This window comes from Larus michahellis, chromosome 1 (assembly GCF_964199755.1).
Source record: "Larus michahellis chromosome 1, bLarMic1.1, whole genome shotgun sequence".
In the NCBI taxonomy this organism is placed as follows: Eukaryota; Metazoa; Chordata; class Aves; order Charadriiformes; family Laridae; genus Larus; species Larus michahellis.
The window spans coordinates 1,017,815-1,036,684 of record NC_133896.1 but is presented as its reverse complement, the minus strand read 5'-3'; the positions used below and the strand labels follow the sequence as shown (position 1 = coordinate 1,036,684).

At 62.8% G+C, this 18,870-nt stretch overlaps 3 protein-coding genes across 7 annotated transcripts in view; all 3 read left to right on the top strand.

Annotated features, from left to right (window-relative positions):
• The window catches only part of LOC141738011 (filamin-C-like), a 236,211-nt gene extending 224,835 nt beyond the window's left edge, over window positions 1-11,376 (top strand). The window contains exon 3 of the mRNA XM_074573038.1: window positions 11,271-11,376. Coding sequence (XP_074429139.1) covers window positions 11,271-11,376 — 106 coding nt within the window. The remainder of the gene's footprint in view (window positions 1-11,270) is intronic.
• GCC1 (GRIP and coiled-coil domain containing 1) lies at window positions 137-9,818 on the top strand. 3 transcript variants are annotated; one of them, XM_074573108.1, is made up of 3 exons: window positions 137-224; window positions 1,556-2,614; window positions 3,907-9,818. In XM_074573108.1, exons 2-3 carry the CDS (start codon window positions 1,568-1,570, stop codon window positions 5,209-5,211), a joined length of 2,352 nt encoding a protein of 783 aa, XP_074429209.1. In that variant the 5' UTR covers window positions 137-224; window positions 1,556-1,567; the 3' UTR covers window positions 5,212-9,818. The 3 variants fall into 3 exon arrangements, with proteins under 3 accessions (XP_074429209.1, XP_074429211.1, XP_074429210.1); XM_074573110.1 differs by lacking the exon at window positions 137-224 and adding an exon at window positions 439-1,045; XM_074573109.1 differs by lacking the exon at window positions 137-224 and adding an exon at window positions 439-1,183.
• Window positions 11,306-17,444, top strand: LOC141738041 (uncharacterized). 3 transcript variants are annotated; one of them, XM_074573117.1, is made up of 10 exons: window positions 11,306-12,086; window positions 12,294-12,357; window positions 12,637-12,777; window positions 13,688-13,786; window positions 13,958-14,013; window positions 14,116-14,256; window positions 14,455-14,497; window positions 14,809-15,127; window positions 15,699-15,769; window positions 16,707-17,444. In XM_074573117.1, exons 1-10 carry the CDS (start codon window positions 11,560-11,562, stop codon window positions 16,860-16,862), a joined length of 1,617 nt encoding a protein of 538 aa, XP_074429218.1. In that variant the 5' UTR covers window positions 11,306-11,559; the 3' UTR covers window positions 16,863-17,444. The 3 variants fall into 3 exon arrangements, with proteins under 3 accessions (XP_074429218.1, XP_074429217.1, XP_074429216.1); XM_074573116.1 differs by having other exon boundaries at window positions 11,306-12,357; window positions 14,809-14,889; window positions 14,974-15,127; window positions 16,707-17,003; XM_074573115.1 differs by having other exon boundaries at window positions 11,306-12,357.
• The last annotated feature ends 1,426 nt before the right edge of the window (window positions 17,445-18,870 follow it).

Genomic DNA, 18,870 nt, shown 5'->3' with positions numbered 1-18,870 from the left:
TCGAGGATAAGCCACGCCCCCGCAGCGGCGTACCGCCCACGCCCTCATGGGAAGCCCCGCCCCCTCCCTTGGATGGCCCCGCCCCGCTGCGCTTAGACCCGCCCCCTGACCTCACCCCTACCGGCGCCCCGGCGGCCCCGCCCCTGCCCGGCGGAGGCGCGTGCGCAGCGCGCGTCGGCGGCAGGGGGCGTCCGGCGGAAGTGGCGCGCGGCGCCGGCCCGGAGGTAAGGCCTGCGGTTGCCTTGGAGACGCCCCCGCCCCGCGGGACCACCCCCCCTTCCCCTCCCGTCCCCCCGCCGTTCCCCCGGACCCCCCGCCACCCCCCCGGACCCCCCGCCACGGCCTTACGACCTCCCGCGACGCCCTCGGATCCACCCGTGACCCCGCCCCCGGGTCCTCCGCCGCGGCCCCACGGCCACCCGCGACCCCCGCATTGCCCCCCCTGCCCCACAGCCCCCCGTGCCCCTCCACCATGGCCCTACGGCTCCCCCCTCGTCCCAAAAGGCCTCCCCGCCCCACGGCCCCCGTGCCCCTCCGCCACGGCCCCACAGGCTCCCCCCCTTGCCCCACAGGCTCCCCCCTCCACCACCGCCCGCCGTGCCCCTCCACCACGGCCCCACGGGACCCCCTCCCCTGCCCCACGGCCCTCCTCAACTCCATGGGCCCCATCCCACCATCCTCCCCGTCTCTGCCCAAAAGCCTCCTCTGCCCCCCCGGCCCCACAGACCCTCCTCCCTGCCTCACGGCCCACCCCGCCCTATAGGTCCCCCCTGCCCCATGGTCCGTTGGCCCCACCTGCCCCCCCACCCCCCACCCCGTGCCCTTCCACCACAGCCCCACAGTCTCTCCCGCTCTCCCCTCCGCAGCAGCCCTGTGACCCCTCTGCCACTGCACCGCAGCCCCCCTGCCTCAGCGGCTGCCCCCAGGCCCTCCCCCCACAGCTTCGCCCCCCCTGACCCCCACCGAGTCCCTGTCCCACCCACACTCGCTCCCCTCCCATGAATTCTCTGGGCCCGGGTGCTGACACCTCACCCCTCCGCGGCAGGTCCTCTGCAGTGGACCCCCCCCAGCTCCGTGACCTACCATGGGGGACCCCTGAGAGCTGGGGCCCCCCACCCTGAGCTGGCGGCGGTTGGATTGCCTTTGCAGCAGGCGGCGGCGCTGCTAAGGGATAGGCCAGGGGGTTGTTTCTCTTGAAAAGTAAAAATCGAGCCATTTACGGATGTAAACCCCCCCCGACTGACCCGGGGGGGGGGGGCGGCTGCAGTGGCAGATATTGATGTACGGGGCGTTAAAGCATTTTCTCTGCCTTGAGGCATCCGAGTCGTAGCAGGAGCTCGTTTCCCCTCCGAGCAGGACCTGAGCCCTGCGGCCCCTGGGGCGTGCGGGCGCTTTGCGGGGTTCAGTGCCTGCTGACAGATGCATTGCAGAGTCGTTAACCGCGTGGTGTCCTGGGGGGGTTCGGGATGGGGGTCCTGCTTAGCCGCCTCCTCCTGCCGATCGCAAACCTGCCTTTGCTGCTCGTTTGACCTTTGTGCTGGTTTTCTCCTTTCAGCTTGCATCAATCATGGAGAAGTTTGGCATGAACTTTGGAGGGGGCCCAAGTAAAAAAGATCTTCTGGAGACTATTGAATCGCAGAAGAAGCAGCTTCTTCAGTACCAGGTTCGGCTGAAGGATGTCGTCAGAGCCTACAAGAGCCTACTCAAGGAGAAGGAAGCCTTGGAAGCCAGCTTGAAAGTATTGTCCGTGCCTCACGAGGCGGATCTTGGCCTGAGCGGTGCTCAGCCTGTGTCTGTGCCAAACTCCAGCTCTTCCTTTGCCGATTCTGCTGATGACAGGAGTTCGGTTCACAGTGAAGATAGCGCGGGGACAGCTACCAGTGCAGACACTGCTGCCAGTCTGGCCAGTACCAAGGGTGAACCAGGGCCTGAGGATGATAAGCCCACGGCCGCCGCTTTCTCTCTTAAATCAGAAGAGACGAGCGGTTCAGAGAGCGGCATCAGCACGAGCAGCGGGGATGTGTCATCTGCTGCTAGTGAGGCTGATAAGAGAGTCCTCCAGCTGAAGACCCAGCTGGCCACTTTGACCAGTGCTCTGTCAACAGTCACGCAGGAGAAGTCCCGCATGGAAGCCTCCTACCAAGCGGACAAGAAGAAGATGAAGCAGGACCTGGATGACGCCATTAAGAAAGCAGAGGACGAGACCGAGAAGTTGGAGACGGAGCTGAAATCTGTCCAGGAGCAGCTCGCCGAGACCAAAGCCCGTCTGATCACGCAGCAGCACGACCGAGCCCAGGAACAGGCTGACCATGCTGTCATGCTGCGGGAGCTGCAGAAGCTGCTGCAGAGCGAGAGGACTTTGCGCCAGGACGCGGAGCTGAAGCTGGAGGAGACCAGGGAGGTGCTGGCCGGCAGGGCGTGCATGGCTGACCGCGCCGAGGGGTACGAGCTGCAGATCAAACAGCTGAGCCAGGAGGTGGAGGACCTGAAGAGAGAGCTGCAGGCTGTCCAGGAGGAGAGCAACAAGCCAGACCCCCGGATACAGGATCTGCAGGAGGAGATGGCCAGCCTTAAGAACCACTTCCACGTGCAGCTGTTGCAAGAGATGAAGAAGGTAATTCCTTGTCTGGGCCCTGGAGCAGCTAACTCTGGGGGATGTATCGGCAGCGATTGGGGCAGGGTTTGAGGCTGGAGGAGCACAAACTCCCCTTCCCAGTCCCCCAGAGTCCAAGAGGCTTGAAATAAATGAGAGTGTCATGGCTTTGTTTGATGGGATGATAGTCCCTGAGGAAAATAAAAGCTGTTTGTGATACAGCGTCTAAGCCGTTAATTGAGGTGGGGACCATTGGATTTGGGAGCAACCTTTGTGGTGACCGTCCTCCACAGTGTCATTTGGCTCTGAACATGTTACTGTCTGGTGTGACAGTGGCCGGGCTTGGGAGGAGAGACACTTCCTCTGCCCCGCGATGGCAGTGAGTGTGGGCTTGTCTCTGTAAGTGCAACACAAGGCACAATTACAGGAGTTTATAAAAACCAACCTCCTTCAGTTGAGCTCGGAGCGCTCTAGGAAAGAAGGGCTCTAGTCTGTGTGCGTGCAGGGGGAGGGCGAAGAGCTGGAAAGAGGGATGTGGTGGAAAAGGGGAACCCGTGTGACTCTGTGGGTTGTGGGTAACGTGCTCAGGGGTTGGCACCAGTAACCGAATTTCCATCTGGAAACGCTCCAGAATGGGATCTTCCTCATCTCCTTGCGGTCTGGAACAAGTTTTCTTCTTTCTAATCTGAAGCATCAGACTGGTTTAGCGCAGTTCACCCCTTTTTCGGAAATGGTCTCCAACAGCTTCTCTCTGACAGAGATGAAGGTGACCTGGCTCGGGCTGTGGTTTAGTTCGTGGTGGTGTTTGTCAAGTGCTGCCGTTGTCCAGAGTCAGTCGGATCTCAATAGCTGTAAAAACTGGGAACACCAGGTGTTTGCTGTAGCTACGCAGAAACCACTGAATTATGTTATCAGTGCAACAAAGCATGGGATTTAAGTAAATTGCAGTTAGATGCGAGAAAGCTTTAGAGCACACACGTGTTTTTAAAAAAGTCCTGTAGCAGATTGTGACGTGAGTTTGCTGCTTCCCACCCCTGCCCCCGCACACCTACAGCAATGCAGATAACGCTGGTAACGGGAGCCCCACAGGGCAGGGAACAAAAGCAGAAATGCTTTTAGTTTATTTTATCCCCAAATAAACAAATACCCAAAAAGGCAAGTCAGTGTGGTGGCTTGTGGGGGATTCTAGGGGAAAGGCTGGCCCTGCCCTTGTTTGGAGTGCAGCAGAGCAGAATTGAGCCCCCATGGGAAGCGCAGACCTCCTGCCCTGAGCGTTGAGCTAATCTGTCCCTCCCGTGTCTCTCTGCTCGCAGACTGCGCAGGCGGAGGAGCAGCTCCGCCAGCACGCCCAGATGGAGGAGCGGCGAGTGGCCGACTTGGAGAGCCAAGTCTCCGAAGTGTCCGAACTACTTGGCACTTACGAAAAAGCCAAGCAGAAAGACCAGGCGGTCATTCAGAAGCTAAAGGACCGCATCGTGCAGTTGGACCTGGAGAACAAAACCCTGGCCATCGCTGCCTCCAGCCGATCCCCAGTTGATATTCACATAGAAGAATCCAATCTCGATGTTAACGTTCTGAAGGATAAAATGGAGAAGCTGAAGAAGCTCTTGCAGGCAGCAGCGAAGAAGAGCCAGCCCGCTCTGGACATCGAGAAGCTGTGTGAGCTGGAGCTGCCAAAGGGCACTGAGACTGGGGATGGTGAGAAGGCCACTGCTTTGTACTATCAGCAGGAGCTGAAGCAGCTGAAGGAAGAGTTTGAAAGGTACAAGATGAGGGCACAAGTGGTTCTCAAGAACAAGTCGGCCAAAGATGGCAATCTGGCTAAAGAACTGGAGGAGGCCCAAGAGCAGCTGGCTGACCTGAAGGAGAAATACATTGTGCTTCAGCTCTCCTCTGATGAAATGGAGAAGCAGCACCAGCAAGACATGGAAGCCAAGAAGCAAGAGTTGTCCCAGCTGCAGCAAATTCACCGGCAGGAATTAGAGCGATGCCAGCTGGACTACAGGGAGCGGGCGCTGAAGCTGGAGGAGGAGATGCACAAACAGCGGGACCGAGCACTGGCGGTGCTGGCAGAAAAGGACCAAGAGCTGGAGCAGCTGAGATCTGTCACGTTGCCTTACGGGCTTCAAGGATCCAAAAATTACCTAGCGTCAGGCGCTGACGTTACTAGCAGTGACTCACCAGGTAACGATTCCTCAGAGATGCTCCCCCAGGCTCTGCATCTCTCTGCTGCCAGCGAGCCCACCTTCTTCTTGTACGCGGAGCAGCTGGCTCGCAAAGAAGTGGAAATTGTGGCGCTGAGGAAGCAGAAGCACAAGCTGGAAATGCAAGTTCACCAGCTGCAGGAGAAAATCTTGGTTGAGGAGGAGAAGCACCGGGAAGAGGTATCCGCACTTCAAAGCGAAATCGAGAAGAACTTCAGAGACAGGAGCAGAGAGGGAGCCAACCTGGAATACCTCAAGAACATTGTCTATAGATTTTTGACGCTGCCGGATTCTCTTGGTCGCCAGCAGACCCTAACTGCCATATTGACTATTCTGCATTTCAGCCCCGAAGAAAAGCAAACGATCACAAAACAGTCGGCTCAGAGCAGCTGGTGGCTTTCTGGGAAGAGATGAGGCGGTAGCTTTTATTCCTAACCGCTTTCGCACAGTAACAGGTTTCTGATTATTAACTAAGACCACTTCACTTGCGGTGTAACCTCTTTCCAGCCGTGCAGTGGAGCAGGGAGCTCTCAGCAAAGAATTGGGCTTAACCTAGTGCTCTCAGCACTCATTTACAGTAGAGTTGTGCCAACCGCTCCACTAGGGTCACAGTGCCGTCTTGCCCTCTGGTGTGAGAACTTGCTCTGAGTTGGAACTTGATTTAAAAAAAGAAGAAAAAAAAAAAAAAGTGAAGATACTGATGCTTTTTTAAACACAGTTTTAAAAAAAATCCCTACCTGTCAGGCGTAGGATGAGGAGCTCTGTCAGGGTGCAACTCTCTTGTCTCTTCAAACACCAGACAGATTTAAAGGTGAGGGGGAAGCACTTAATATGGTGCTAAAATAGCATAAGACAAAAGAGCTGAGAGCCTGCAAGAATGATGAGTCTTAACTGCCAGCGTCATCCAAATGCAGAAAATCTTGAGTGATTTCTCAAAAGTTGGTTTTCTTTTTTTTTACCTAGAGCCAAATTTATCCCAGTGGAGGCAGCAGCTCCTGGCAGCACCGGGGACTGTCGGGTGGCACAGTGTGTTACGGTGTGTGACATTGCGGACTAGGGATACTCTTTGCAGTTATTGGTGTTTCCCGGGAAGGAGGAAAGGTATCCCAGGCGTTTAACAGTTTGAACCGCGGTAACTGCAGTGCTGCCAGAGGGGTTCCCCACCAGCGTCACGCCAGCAGGTGCCGTGCAGCAGTTCTCTGGAGAGTTTCTCACGCTCTCTGCGATGGGAAGCAGGCTGTCGTGGAAAGCAAAGTGAGGAAAGGCTGCAATAGGCACGTTGACCCTTCAGGCAGTCATTTTCCGAGCGTTTGGGAGTTCTGGTGAAGTTTGGGTTGTTCCGCGATGTTGGTTTGGGAAGCAAGGCGTTGCTCCTGCTGGGATGGAAGCAGCAGCGAGGGGCGGAAGGTGACGGCTCTGGGGTTGGTGCGTGCCCTGGGCTTGCAGTGAAGACTGTGAGGGTGAAGGCCTGGCAGGCTGCTGTGTGGACCTTGGTGTTCTTGCGTAACTTCCTTGCAAGTCGTTAAGCGTGGCAGGAAGGAAGCCAAAACGTTTTGAAACACCTCTGGCTTTGGTGGAGCGCAGTCCGCTCCCCGCTGGCCTTCCTGCGTTCTGCAGTTGTGCTCCGGGTCCGCCGACTCCCGGCTGCTTAAGAGCCAGGACACCGGAGCTGAACGCCTTGGCTCGCTGGGAAAACGGCTGAAATAGGCGTTGTGTGAACGGCTGCAAGACTAAAACCACGACAGCGTGTGTTTTGAACATTAGTGGGGTGTGTGAGAAGGGTCGGGGCTGCAGGGAGCTGCGGCGTGCGGCTGCGAGCGCGCTGGGGGAGCTGCCTGCTCCTGCCCCCCGGCTCGCTGTGAGACCAGCGCCAGCACGAGACGACTCCTCTCCCCTCTGCCACAGCAGGAACCTGACGCTTGTTGTTTGAGCCCTGCGCGCGGGTGCCTTGAGAGCCGACAGGCTGGAGAAGGGGAACGCGCCGTTTCACCCTCAAAGCCCAGTTTTGGCTGGTCGAGGGCAGGCTTTGCCCGGTTGCCTTCCCTTCGCCTGCCATCTCGCCCCGCCAGGCTGGTGGTTGAGACGGGGGAAGCAGCCACCCGCCTGCAGGGACAGGCTGGGTTCCCCGGGGACCTCCCCAGCCGAGCCCCTGGGTGCTGGGGCCACTAGAGGGCACCCACTGGTTGCCCAGTCCCCGGGACCCAGGGGTGCAGCATCCGTCCCGCTGCAGCCCCCCCGGCACTGCCCGGACCTGCTCCCCTGGGACGGGCCCTGGCTGTGAAAAGCAGCACACAAGCAAAGCAGCAGAGCAGCGTGAGAGGGCTCAGTGGCCGAGCCCGGATCCTGGCTGGTTGGTGTGGCCGGGGGGGCAATGTCGTATCTCGGGGCGGCTCACAGGGGGGCTTTGGGCGGTTCTGCGGGGTCAGCAGGGCGGGTTTCCCTGTCCCAAACGGTGTCTGCTGCACTGAGCTGCTCCTGGGGACTGGCACAGGGTGCCAACGCTTTCTGTATCGAAGGGTATGCAAGGTCAGGAGAAAAAAAACAAGTGTGTGCCAGCCATTGTGTGTCCGGTGCCGCCTGTTGGCATTAAGTTATCCGACATGGGAAGACGGAGCATCTCTGCGAGGCCAGCGGCGCTGTGCTGGCTGGCTCTCCTGGAAAAGCGCCCATCGGGAAGTGTTTGTGCTGATATTTAAATGGTCACTACTCTCTTAAAACCAGGGAGGGATGTTTTGCTTCCAGAGATGCTGGGTAGTTGCCTGCAGCCCTGGGAACCGGCTACTCCCAGCTGGGCTTTTACTGAGGCTTCTAGAGCTTTCTCATCTGCGTAGGCAAAAATCTCACTCGAGTTTTGTTTTCATGCACCTGCGTTGTTTTTAATTAAAGCTTGGCTACTAAAACACAACTTCCCAGTCCCAGAGCACAGGGGAAGCGTTTGTAAACACGGGCATTAAGTCTTGTTTTAACAATCCCCAGGTCTCTCGCGAGTCCTGGGGCCGAGTTAACGAACAGGTTGGTTGAGCAGCTCTCCGTGCCGAGGCGGAACAGCCTGGGCAGCTTTTTGGGTGGGATGCTGCTCTCCTGGGCAGCACCGTTTCGGCCGGGTTGACGAGCTGTCGTTGTTCCAGCCGGACGAGCCCCGCTGCTCAGCACCGTCTCTGCTGCTCGCTCTTGAGCGCACGGTCCTTGTGCCGGCCGCAGCGTTGCAGGTTTTCTCGCAGGGGTTTGTCGGGCTGGTTTTCTGGCAGAGGAAGCGGGGTCTGCGAGGCCGCAGGAGCCGAGCGGGGCTCCCCAGCCCACGCACCCTTCCTATGCAATCCCCCTACCCGGCACGTGGGGAGAGCTTTAGCTGCTGGGCGGGACGGAGTCCTTTCCCCTCTGGTGCTGTGCCAGCAGATCCTCGTCCTGCCAGCGGCCAAGTCCCTGGAGCGCGCTCCACAAATCCCACCTTGCTGAAGGCAAGGGCAGTGCTCCGGCTAATGCAACCCTTGGTGCCAATTTCTCCTCAAAAAAAAAAAAAAAAAAAAATCCTCAGGGAAAAAACGCCCCAGGCGGAGCCTGTGGCTGCTGGAGGTCTGGGGAGGGGATGGCAAAGCCAAGCAGGCAGCAGTTCCTCGTGCTGGCGTGGACGTTGCCCCCGCGCAGGATCCGTGTGCTGCTCTGATGGAGGCAACTGGATGAACGTTGGAGAGTTTGTTCCAGGGAGCACTTGGTCTTGGGCTCCTCGGCTTTGAGACGCTTCTCAATGATACGAGTGTTGGCTCAGCCAAGGGATCTGCCGAGAAGAGCCCGGTCTCTGGTCCCGGTTTAGAAAGATTGGATCAAGTGTTGCCTCTGAAACCACAGGGATGGCTCAGAATCTTACCCTGCAGCAGCAGGAGCCATTCCCACAATGCCCGAGGGTGATGATGGTTCCTCCTGCATCGTCTTCGCTGCCCGCGCTGCCGGGCGATCCCTGCTCTGCCTTTGCCTCCTGCTCTTCAGGAAGAGCCTCTGCCTGGAGAACGAAGGCACCTGGCAGAGATCCCGAGTGGTGGCGGGTTTCGTGATGGTTGTCCCATGCAGCAGGACGGACTCGGCTGTCCCGGGAGCACTGTGAGGTGGCTCTTCCCCACCCACAGGTCCGGGATCCTGCTGGGGCAGGAAGAATTGCCAGCCAAGCTGGAAAGAGCCCGGCGGGCGGGAAGGGTGCAGCAGGGGCGGTGACGGTGAAGGGACCAAAACGGGGTCCAGCTGGGACCATGCGGAGCCGCTGCTCAGTGACCAGTGGGGTTTAAGGAGCGTCTCCTCGCCTGATGGAGGAAAAAAGGAGCAGCTACAAAGGAGGTGGCCGTGGGGGAACATCTCCAGGAGCTGCCAAAGCAAGGCCCTTTGTGTTATTGTTGATCTCGTGCAGCTCTCCCAGCGCGATTCCTTCCTCTGGGCCCCTCCGGCCCCTCTCCCTACTCCTCCTTCCCTCAGACCTTCCCCCACCTCCCTCCTGCTCTCTTCAGTCAGCCACTGCCCCTGAAATAAAAGTGAAAAACACCCCCTTTGGAGCCTGACTCTGCTCGCTGTTTGGTGACCTCCGGTTACGTGTCAGCCCCGCCGGGGCCGGCTGCCGGCGTGTGCTCACACAGCACTTCGCGCCCGGCCTCCCTCGGCGCTTCACAGCCGGCAAGGCTCGGTGCTGCCGGCGCTGCCGCGCTTTGCCGGGCGGCTGAGCCTCTCAACACGGTGCTGGGGTCTGCCAGAGCCGCCGGCCCCGGTGCTCTCCTCTGCCAAAACTCTGCCTGAACAGATGGAAAAAAAAAACCTAAATTATTCGGCTTGTGAGTTTGACCCGTTGTTGCTGTTAGATCATGGGGAAGCACGAGCGTCTCTGGAGGTGCCCATGGGCCACCACAGGGGGGTACGAAACCCCCCACTCTGCCTTGGGGACGGCAGTGGGTGACAGCCCGTGGCGGCCAGAGGTGCTGCGTTCAAGCACAAAGCAAAGGTGGTAGAGAGAAGGCTGGGTTTTCTGGGTTTTGGTGATTCTTGTCCGCACGCTTGAGTGAAAAATCATTTTACAGCGGGGGGGGGGCAGTTACTGCTGGGACCTGGAGGGGGCTCGGCTGGGCCTGGGCAGGGCTTGGCTCAGGGAGACGTTTGCTGGCTCCTCAGAACCTCCTTGGTTTTAAAATTATCAAAAAATAATCAGAACCTTTGATTTCCTGAGGCCCCTGTGGGTACAGGTGTGGAGCGTTGGCATTCATTCCTGTACCCCCAGTCCCCTTTCCGTGGATGCGGAGGAGTTGGGCACCGAGAGCTGCCCCCAACCCAGCCTGCCCGGCTGCTGGGGCTCGGCAGGTCGGGGAGAGGCAGTGCCACCGCCGCGGGGTCTGGCTCTGCCCCCGGGGGTCTCGCCCCCATCGCTCGGGCGGTGCTGTGCCCTCAAAGCACCGACAAACAGCAACGTGTTGTGTTTGCTGCTGGTGTGTGAGAAAAGCCCTTCCCTTGCCCTCGGCGGAGGCTGGATGGGTTGCCGGGGCCGGGGGGACGCGGTGGTGCAGGCTGCGGCGCTGGGGCAGCGCGCTCGGCCCTGCTGCTCCCTTTTCCCACGCTGGGTACATCTCTACCAGCGTGCCGCGCGTTTCCGCGCAGTGGCGTGCCAGCTCCTGCCGAACGCAGCCTGTTCCTTTGCACCGTATCTCAACTCCCCGTGCCGTCGGGGGCCGCAGCCACGGTTGCCCTCCCCGGCATGGTGGCATCCTGTCCCGGCTGGCACCTCTCCCCCCGCCAGCAGCATTTCTGCTGCTCTCGGCAGCGTCTGCCGCGCACGTGTGGGCTTTTCCTCCCAGAGCTTCCTGCGGCGAGCAGCTGGTGGGGCCGCGTCGTGGCCGCATCCTGCAGAGGCACCTGCACCGAGCCCTCCTGTCACCCCACTCGCCCCCAGGCTCCTGGTGTGGGCAGAGTGGCCCTACCGCAGCACGCTGGCACCGTCTGCTGTCTCAGCACTTGCCAGGGCGCTGGGGTTGCTTGCACAGGCTTCCTCTGACCCCTTTCACGTGCCTCAGTTTCCCCTTTTTGCACGGAGAAGTCTGCCTGCGCCTGTAGCAGCAGCTGCGGGGATGCCCGTGCGCCCTCGCTGGTTCGCAGCGAGCAGCCGGGAGGTGCAGGGGATGGAGAAGGGCCACGCTCGCGTCTGCACCCCCGGCACCCCCGGGGAGCTGCACCTCTTGCTGCGGCCTCGCTGCCCGGCGTGCGAGAGGGAGGTGCGAGGGAGGCGCGAAGGAGCCCGCCGCGCGTTCGCCCGGGTTCTGCGAGCACCGGGGGCTGATCCCCTCCCTGCTCGCACGTAGCAGCCTGCAGGGCCGCGGGGAAGCTCCTGCCGCCCTGGCCGGGCAGGTTCCTCCGGCTGCGCCGCAGCCGTGTCCCGCAGACAGGGTGTGGAGCCAGCCCAGCCGGCAGCGGCTGCGGGAGCTGCGCCGGTGCAGCCGGACGGACCCCGGGCTGTGCCCGGTGGCAGAGAGGAGACGGGCAGGCTCTCAGGTCCCAGCCGCCCGGTCATGGCGAACGAAGAGGAACAGCCGTCGGCTCTCTCGGATAACCAGGTAAAGGCGTGTGCCTGCGGGAAACCCTCTGCGGAGAGCTGGGAAAGCCGCTGCAGCCCCTGCTCAGGCCTCCCCTGCCTGCGCCGGCCGAGGGGGCTTCCCTCATGCCGGAGATGGGGGCAAAGCCGTGGGGTTGCCCGGCCCAGGGCTTTGCAGGCTCCTGCTCGCCCAAACGGCGCTTCCCAGGATGGCTGCTCCTGCTCCGCTGTCTCTGCGTGACACACCGGCCCTGCAGCCGAGCCGTGGCTCCGGTTCCTCCGTGGCAGCCCCACACAGCAGCGCAGCCCGGAGCAGGACGCGGCTTCCCAGCGCTCCCCAGCCCCAGGCGAGCGAAAGCTGGGCGCTGCGGCCGGGGAAGCTCGGGGGGATGCAGCAGGGAAACCCCCTCCTGCAGCCACGGCCGAGGGGCCCGTCCCGTGCAGCGGCACCGCGGGGCTGGCAAGGAACTGGCCACCGGCCCCTCCGCTTTGCCCAGCGCCAGCCAAGGGCTCCCGGGCACAACCTCTCGGGGAAGACAGGTTTTTCCCTTGGATTTGCCCGCTCTGCGGTGACAGACGGGCACCGGCCGCCCGCTGCTGCTTCAGCCAGGGATGCCCGAAGCCCTGTGTCCTCCCGCGCCCTGGGGCAGCCGAGGCTCCCGCTGCGGCTCCTCTCAGTCTCTCTCCCTCAGGTCTTTGCGCTGACGTGCATCTACCTGCCGGCCTCGCTGCTGAGGTGGGTTCTGCCCCCGGCCCTTCGGCCGTGGCTGGGCCCTGCGGGGCTCAGTAGGGAGGGGACCCCCACCCCTGCCAGCCCCTGCCCGTCTCGGGGGACACGGAGCGCAGGATCCCCACCGGGATGGGTTCAGCTGGGAGCCGCCGTGCTGGGGCACCGACAGCTCTGCTCCGCCGGGACATTAACCGCCAGCCCCGTCTCTTCCAGCCTCCTGGGCAGTGGGTCGGTCCTCGCTGTCACCTCCCGGCGGAGGCGATGCTGCCACATCCAGGTGGGTGCCACTGGCTCCCAGGGGCACAGGGATGGGTTTCGGACCCAGCTAAGCCCCAGGCAGAGCCGGGCCAGCACCGGCTGCTGCACGGTGGGGCTGGAGGGGGGTAGGAGTTGCAGGACGCTCACACCAGCCTCCCCAGGGAGCAGCTGGTCCCAGCTCCGCTCCCAGCCAGTCTGGGGAGGGACATGGCGGTGGCAGCTCTGCAGAGCCGGGGAGAGGCCGCTGCCGCCGGGGTGACGCTGTCAGCCAGAGCTAACGCTGTGTCCCGTCCCCCAGCTTCGCCCCCTTTTCCTCCTCGCCCTGGCAGATTTCCTGGCCGCCGCCGCGCTGCTGGGCACAGCCACCATCCAGCTGCTGCCAGCCCGGCTCTTCATCCCGGCGTACGCTGCCTGCCCCTACGGACGGATGCTGGCCACGGTAAGGGGGTCGCCTCGCACCACGGGGCCGGGCAGACCCTCCTGTACCACCGGGAACAGCTGAGACCCGGCTGCGGGCTGGAGTGTCCCTGGGGAGCTCCCGGCGTGGGGAACTGCTTTTCCTAGTGAGAAACGGCTCCTCTTCCCCCGTCACTGTCCGGAGCCACCATTTCCTTGGGGAAATATGCCCAGCGTTTCTGCCCGCTGTTTCTCCCCAGCCCCAGTGAGGAGAGCACCACGTCCCCCCCCCCAGCGTCCCCCTCACCCCCGCCGTGCCCTCCCCACAGCCCTGGGATGGTGAGCCCAAATGCAGCCTCTCACGTGCCCCAAAGCACGGCAGAGCCCGGTTCTCCCCGGTGCCTGCGGCTCCACCGGCTCCTCTTGCCCTGCCTGGGGCATGGACCCCGCGGCAGGCAGTGCCACCAGGCTCGTCCCGCTGGCGACGGGGCCTTTGCCTCAGCCACGCACAGGGACAGGGACCAGAAGGGGCTCAGCGCCGCGGGGTCAGCTCTGCTCCGCTTTGCGCATACCAGCCCGCCCGGCGGCGTAGCGCACAGGGCGACCATCACCGCGGTTGCAGGCCTGCTGACCGGGCACAGGGGCAGAGCCCTGTTCGTGCCACCTAGAGCCCAGCACGGACAGACGGACCCGGGTGGTGAGTGTTGCTGCCACCCGGTCCCCCTCCCCGGGGTGGGCACAGGGACGGCACGGGGCCATAGGATTTTGATGCCGCATCTCAGAGAGCTGCTCCCGTGCTGCGCGGCTGCTCCCGGCACAGCTCTGCTGGGGGGACAGCGGGGACGTCGGGGGGACAGTGGGGACGTCAGGGTGCAGAGCCCGAGGAGGGACGGGGGAAGGTGCCTTTGGGACGCTGGGTGCAGCAGGAGCCCGTTCTCCCTCTCCCCTCCCAGACCTTCTACGCGGTCTCGTTCCTGATGGTGGTTGTCTACGCGTACGAAGCCTACCGCACCGTCCAGGGCTGGAGAGCCTGGCACGTCGCAGCTCTGCAGGTCAGCGGCCCCCAGCCATGGTGCAGCCAAGCATCGCCCTTCCCGCACCCGGGGAGCAGCGGGGGGGATCCGAGGGCAGCCCCTGTCCCTGCACGTCAGTGGCTTCCCCCGCAGCCGGTGGAGCGGGGCTGGAGCCTCAAGCTCTGGTCACCGGCGGTTTCCTCCCTGCAGGAGAGGAGCAGGTGCCTGGAGAGCCTGTGGCAGGGGCTGCCCTACATCCTGGCCTGGTAGGTGCCAGCCGCCGGCCCCGAGCCCCCCTGCACCCTGAGCAGGGCTGCGGCGCAGCGGCCGCCGGGACGGACGCGCTCACCTCCGCCTCTCCCTGCAAGGCTGGTGCCGGCGCTCACGCTCCTGGGACAGCTGGTGGCCCGCGGCACCTCCACCACCGACATCGCCCCAAGGCCCATCGAGCCCGTCGTGCCGTGGAAAGGCAACCGCTCCCACGAGACCTACAGCCTTTACTGCTCCAGGTACCCCGCTGCCCTGCCACCCCGACGCCGAGGGGGGAGCCGGGGGTGGGCACCCCCTGCCTTCCCAATGGGCTTGGGCACGCCACAGGGACACCTCCGGGTGGTGGAAGCTTTGGGGTGGGGGAAGGAATAAAAAAATGCCCCAGGGAGGATGCTGTGGCATTAGGGGACCGCCACCAGCATCCTCTGTCCTTGCAGCTGCCTGCTCCTCATCCGCCGTGCCCAGGATATCTGCTTCCAGGTGAGCGCTGCCGGGTGCCCGTCCCTCCCACCGGTCCCTCTCCACGTCTGGCAGCCCCCGACCCCGCTGCCCAAACGCTGCCAGGGGCAGGGGGGGCTCAGAAGGACACTGAGGGGGCAGCGGGTCCATGGTGTGTGGGCAGATGCTGACGGAAGGTCGGGGCAGGGGTGTCCCTGCTGGAGCGGGGGCAGAGGGGCAGCTCCCAGCCCCGGCGCTGGCTGCTCCGGTGCCGTGGGGCTTGTGGCGCGGCTCAGCCCTGCCCCTGTGGAAGGAGCCACTCGGGTCCGTTTTGATTTCCCACTGCCTCTCAGTACGTAGGGAGGAAGGACGTGGGCCTGGAGGGGAAAATCATCTTCTTCTTGTACCTGCTGCTGGTGCTGAGCTGCTGCACGGTAAGCCATCGGCACGGCGGGGCAAGCGCGGGGCCCGGCCGCAGCGGCCAGCGCGCCCCGGCCAACGCCGCTCCTGCCGCCCAGCTCCTGTACCGCAGGGTGAAGCTCCGGTGCCGGAGGAACGCCGCGGAGCCCTTGCTGACCCTGGAGAAGGACGGCTTCGCAGGCAGGAGCATCCGCAGCGTCAGCAACGTCTCTCACTACTTCCAGCTGGTTTTCCTGCTCTGCTGGGCTCCAGGCAAGTCTGAGGGTGGGGACGGCGCGCAGCTCCCGCAGCCCCGGCAGGCAGGAGCCACCGCAGCGCCTGCTCCGGCACCTTTGTTCCTGGGCTGAGACAGCACCCAGGCGCGAGAGAAGAGGCTGAGACCGAGGAACTGCCCAGCCCCCGGGCGTCTGCAGGCCCTCATGGCTGGGCAGACCCAGCACGGGAGGGCAGCCAGCCCCGCGTCCCGCCGGCGGCTGGTTTAACCCCCCCGGCTCCTACAATGACAGGCTTTTCCGGCAGCATCTCCTGAGCAGGAGGGTGGATCGTGGTTGATGGAGCTGTCTTTACTCAACCTCTCGTCCCTTTGGGAGCCCATTTACACTTTCAGCCTCACGGGAACCCGTGGCGATGAGTTCCCCGAGGTCCTTGGGCGGCGTGTTGGGAAGGACCCTGTTGTACACGTCGGTGCTTGTCCCGCGTAGAGCCTTGTGCCATGGGAAATAGGTCGTGACGGGAAGAGCCACTTGGAGAGGGGAACTCCCAGTGAAGCAGTCTCAGAGAGAGGGAGACCGAGGTGTGTCCTCCTTTTGTCTTCCATCCGCAGCCTTCCTCCTCACCCTCCTCTCCTTCACCAGCATCAGACCTGCCTCAGTCTTTGTCCTCTACGTTACTATGGTAAGTAAAAACCTGGTTTCCTGGGCTCCGGAGCTGGGACATTTGTCCCGATCGGACGTGTCAGAGGTGATGGGGTGAGGAGAGCCCGGTGGGATGGTGGGGCTGGGGAAGGGGGGCTCTTCCCCCTGGTTTGGTGGTTGGCGTTTCGCTCCTCAGCTCTGCCCAGGTGTTTGCCTTGGTTTGGTTGACCACACTACGAGGAAGGCCACCTCGTGCCCTTGTGGCCAAGAAGGACAGTGGTCTCCTGGGCTGCATTAAGAAGAGCGTGGCCAGCAGGCGGAGGGAGGTCATCCTGCCCCTCTGCTCTGCCCTGGGGAGGCCACGGCTGGAGCTCTGGGTCCGGTTCTGGGCTCCCCGGTTCCAGAAGGACGGGGAACTGCTGGGGAGAGTCCAGGGGAGGCTCCGATGGTGCTGAGGGGACGGAGCATCTCTGCTGAGGAAGGGCTGGGAGCCCTGGGGCTGTTCCGCTGGAGAAGAGCAGCCTGGGAGGGATCTCATCAGTGCTCAGCAAGAGCTAAAGGCAAGAGGATGGGGCCAGGCTCTTCTCAGTGGTGCCCGGGGACAGGACAAGGGGCAACGGGCACAAACTGGAATATTATGTTTTGTCCAAATATGAGGAGGAACTTCTTTGCTGTGAGGGTGGCAGAGCCCTGGCACAGGCTGCCCAGAGAGGTGGGGGAGTCTCCGTCTCTGGAGACATCCCAAACCCCCTGGACGCGTTCCTGTGCCACCTGCTCTGGGTGACCCTGCTCTGGCCGGGGGTGGGAGGAGATGGTCTCCAGAGGGCCCTTCCAGCCCCCACCACCCTGTGGCTGCTGTGTCCCCCTGCCTGTGCACTCGGAGGGGCCAACCCCGCGCCTGCGGAGGGCGATGGGGTTGGCAGCCCAGGGGCAGGTACAGGCAGCGCTCGCCACTGCCCGCCCTCTCTCTCCCGCAGGCCCTGACCGTCTCCCTCCAGGGCTTCCTGCACAGCTTGGTCTACGGCTGGATGAGGCGAAACTTCCGTCAGGAGGCGGTGGGCGAGAGACCCTCCCTGCGGCGCCCCCACGGCCTCAAGGCTTTCTACGACGAGTCGCTGAGGGCCATTCCTTAGGCTGCCCCCTCGCCCGGGCTGCCCCGAAGCCTCGGTGGGATTTGCGCATCGCCGGCAGCCCCCCGCAGCCCGGCCGGAGCTGGGCAGGGTCTTTCTGGACCCTTCGTGCCTGGGAGGGTCGGAAGAAGGCACAGGAGGCGCGGGCAGGTCTCCGCCAGCGCTGGGGGCTGCGGTGGGGCTGCGGTGGCTCTGCCCCGGTGGGAACCCCCCCCGTAGCCCCTCGCTGCTGGAGGCAGCCTGGCTTCCCACCCCCCTGCACCACCCAGACAGCAAAACCAGTCACGGCAGGGGAGATGGAGGTGGGACGGGCTGGAAGAAGGATGCTCCTGTTCTACACCACCAGCGACGCGGCTGTTGGCAGCAGCAGGAGCATTCAGGTGCCGCGGGAGGAGGCTGGTGGCACACAATTTGGCAATCCCCAAACCTTCCAGCAACCGAACATCGACTGCGACTACCCCAGGGAAGGTGACGGCTCTTTCTGGTTTGTTTGGGCTTGTTTCGGTTCCACGTTCTGCCAGGGAACAATCCCAACTCCTCTGCGGGGCTCGGGAGAAGGTGCTTACAAATAAAGGTATGATGGCTGAGGTGCTCCTGGCCTTTCCTGCTGTTAGACAAGGAACAAACAGGCGGTTCGTGCCTCTGTCCTGCCTTGGGGGAAGGTTCCTGGCCAAGGCCACATCAAGAGAGATGAAGGAGCCATGGCTGGGGATGGTTCTGCCCCAACGGCCTCCTGCCAGGCCCCAGCTTCTCCCCCATCAAATTAAAATCAGCCCGAATGCTCGCTCACACCACCTCGACTTCTGGGGCTGGGAGCGCTCAAGCACCATCAGCCTAAGTGAAAACAAGCCCTCAGGGGGGGGTGGTGGGGTCACGCTCACCCCCATGGTGTCATCAGCTGTCACAAACGTCACCAAAGAGCACTCGGAGACCTCTGGCTCAGGGAAAATAGCCCAGGGCAAGAGCCGAGGCGCCAGGGAAAGCTGCTGAGGCTGGGGATGGAGACGGCGCCGAGCTGGGCTCAGGTACCGATGAGCAGGGGGGTGTGAGAGCCCACGAGGCTGCGGTGGGGTGATGGGGGGACCGGGGGGCTGCCACACGGGGGAGGGGGGACCATGGACCGACTGGGTGCTGGCTAGGTAGCGGCTCCTTCCAGCGTGCCTACTGGAAACGTCCCATCTGCCACCCATCAGCGTGCTGTCTGGTGACCGCTGGGACTCCTGTGCCACCAGAAATGGAGGTGAGGAGGGGACAAGGCCTCAGAGTCATTTAGAAGTTGGTTATTGCCAGCGGCACGACGCAGACGTTGCTGGGGGAGGACGGGGACCAGGTCCCAGGCTCCGTACAGACACGTGAACCAGGACTTACGAAGGGGCCAGAGCAGAGAAGCCCGTTAGCAGGTGAGGGGGGGTAGAGGGAAAAATGGACGGTGCGTGGAAGCCTGCGTAGGAAAGCGAACAGGAGAACAATGGGGGTGATCTGCAGGAAATAGGATCTGACCTCCTTGCAAAGGAGGAATGCAAAGCTGAACATGCCCAGCTGAGAGGAACAGCACCTGAAGGAGCATGTTTGGGCTGTTGAGGAACGGCTACAAGATGACGGAAGGGTGAGCCGGTGGCTCCTGAGCCCTGCAGAAGACAAGGGTGTGCGCTCACGCACCGACCCGGCTCCGGGCACAGCCTCTGGCCCCCGGAGCTGTGTTGGTAGAGAAGACGACGCAGTGGGGGAAGACAAACGACTTGCTGGGTGTCAGGGCGGGACCGTGCACCCGTGCGGGGCGTGAGGGACGAATCGCTGCCAGGCACAGCCCCGCGTTTGCTTGAGCATCGCACAAGTCGTGAGGCTGCGAGCACCCAGGGCTCCCTCCTGCGGGCACCAGGTGGGCACCGCGAGCGTCTGTGGTATGACCCTCTCCCACGTGGCGGTTGGGAGAGCAAATAATGAGGCTGGGTCTTGCCAGGAGGAACAGGAACAAAGCCACCGCATGGGCTGCAGGGGAGCAGAGGTTCTG

Excerpts from the sequence above, each read along its gene's own strand:
- GCC1 (XM_074573108.1), top strand. The coding sequence starts at position 1,568 with ATGGAGAAGTTTGGCATGAACTTTGGAGGGGGCCCAAGTAAAAAAGAT. Across the intron at positions 2,615-3,906 it reads TGTTGCAAGAGATGAAGAAG|ACTGCGCAGGCGGAGGAGCA; the intron begins GTAATTCCTTGT and ends CTCTGCTCGCAG.
- LOC141738041 (XM_074573115.1), top strand. The coding sequence starts at position 11,560 with ATGGCTGCTCCTGCTCCGCTGTCTCTGCGTGACACACCGGCCCTGCAG. Across the intron at positions 12,778-13,687 it reads ACGGACGGATGCTGGCCACG|ACCTTCTACGCGGTCTCGTT; the intron begins GTAAGGGGGTCG and ends CTCCCCTCCCAG. Across the intron at positions 14,498-14,808 it reads CCCAGGATATCTGCTTCCAG|TACGTAGGGAGGAAGGACGT; the intron begins GTGAGCGCTGCC and ends ACTGCCTCTCAG.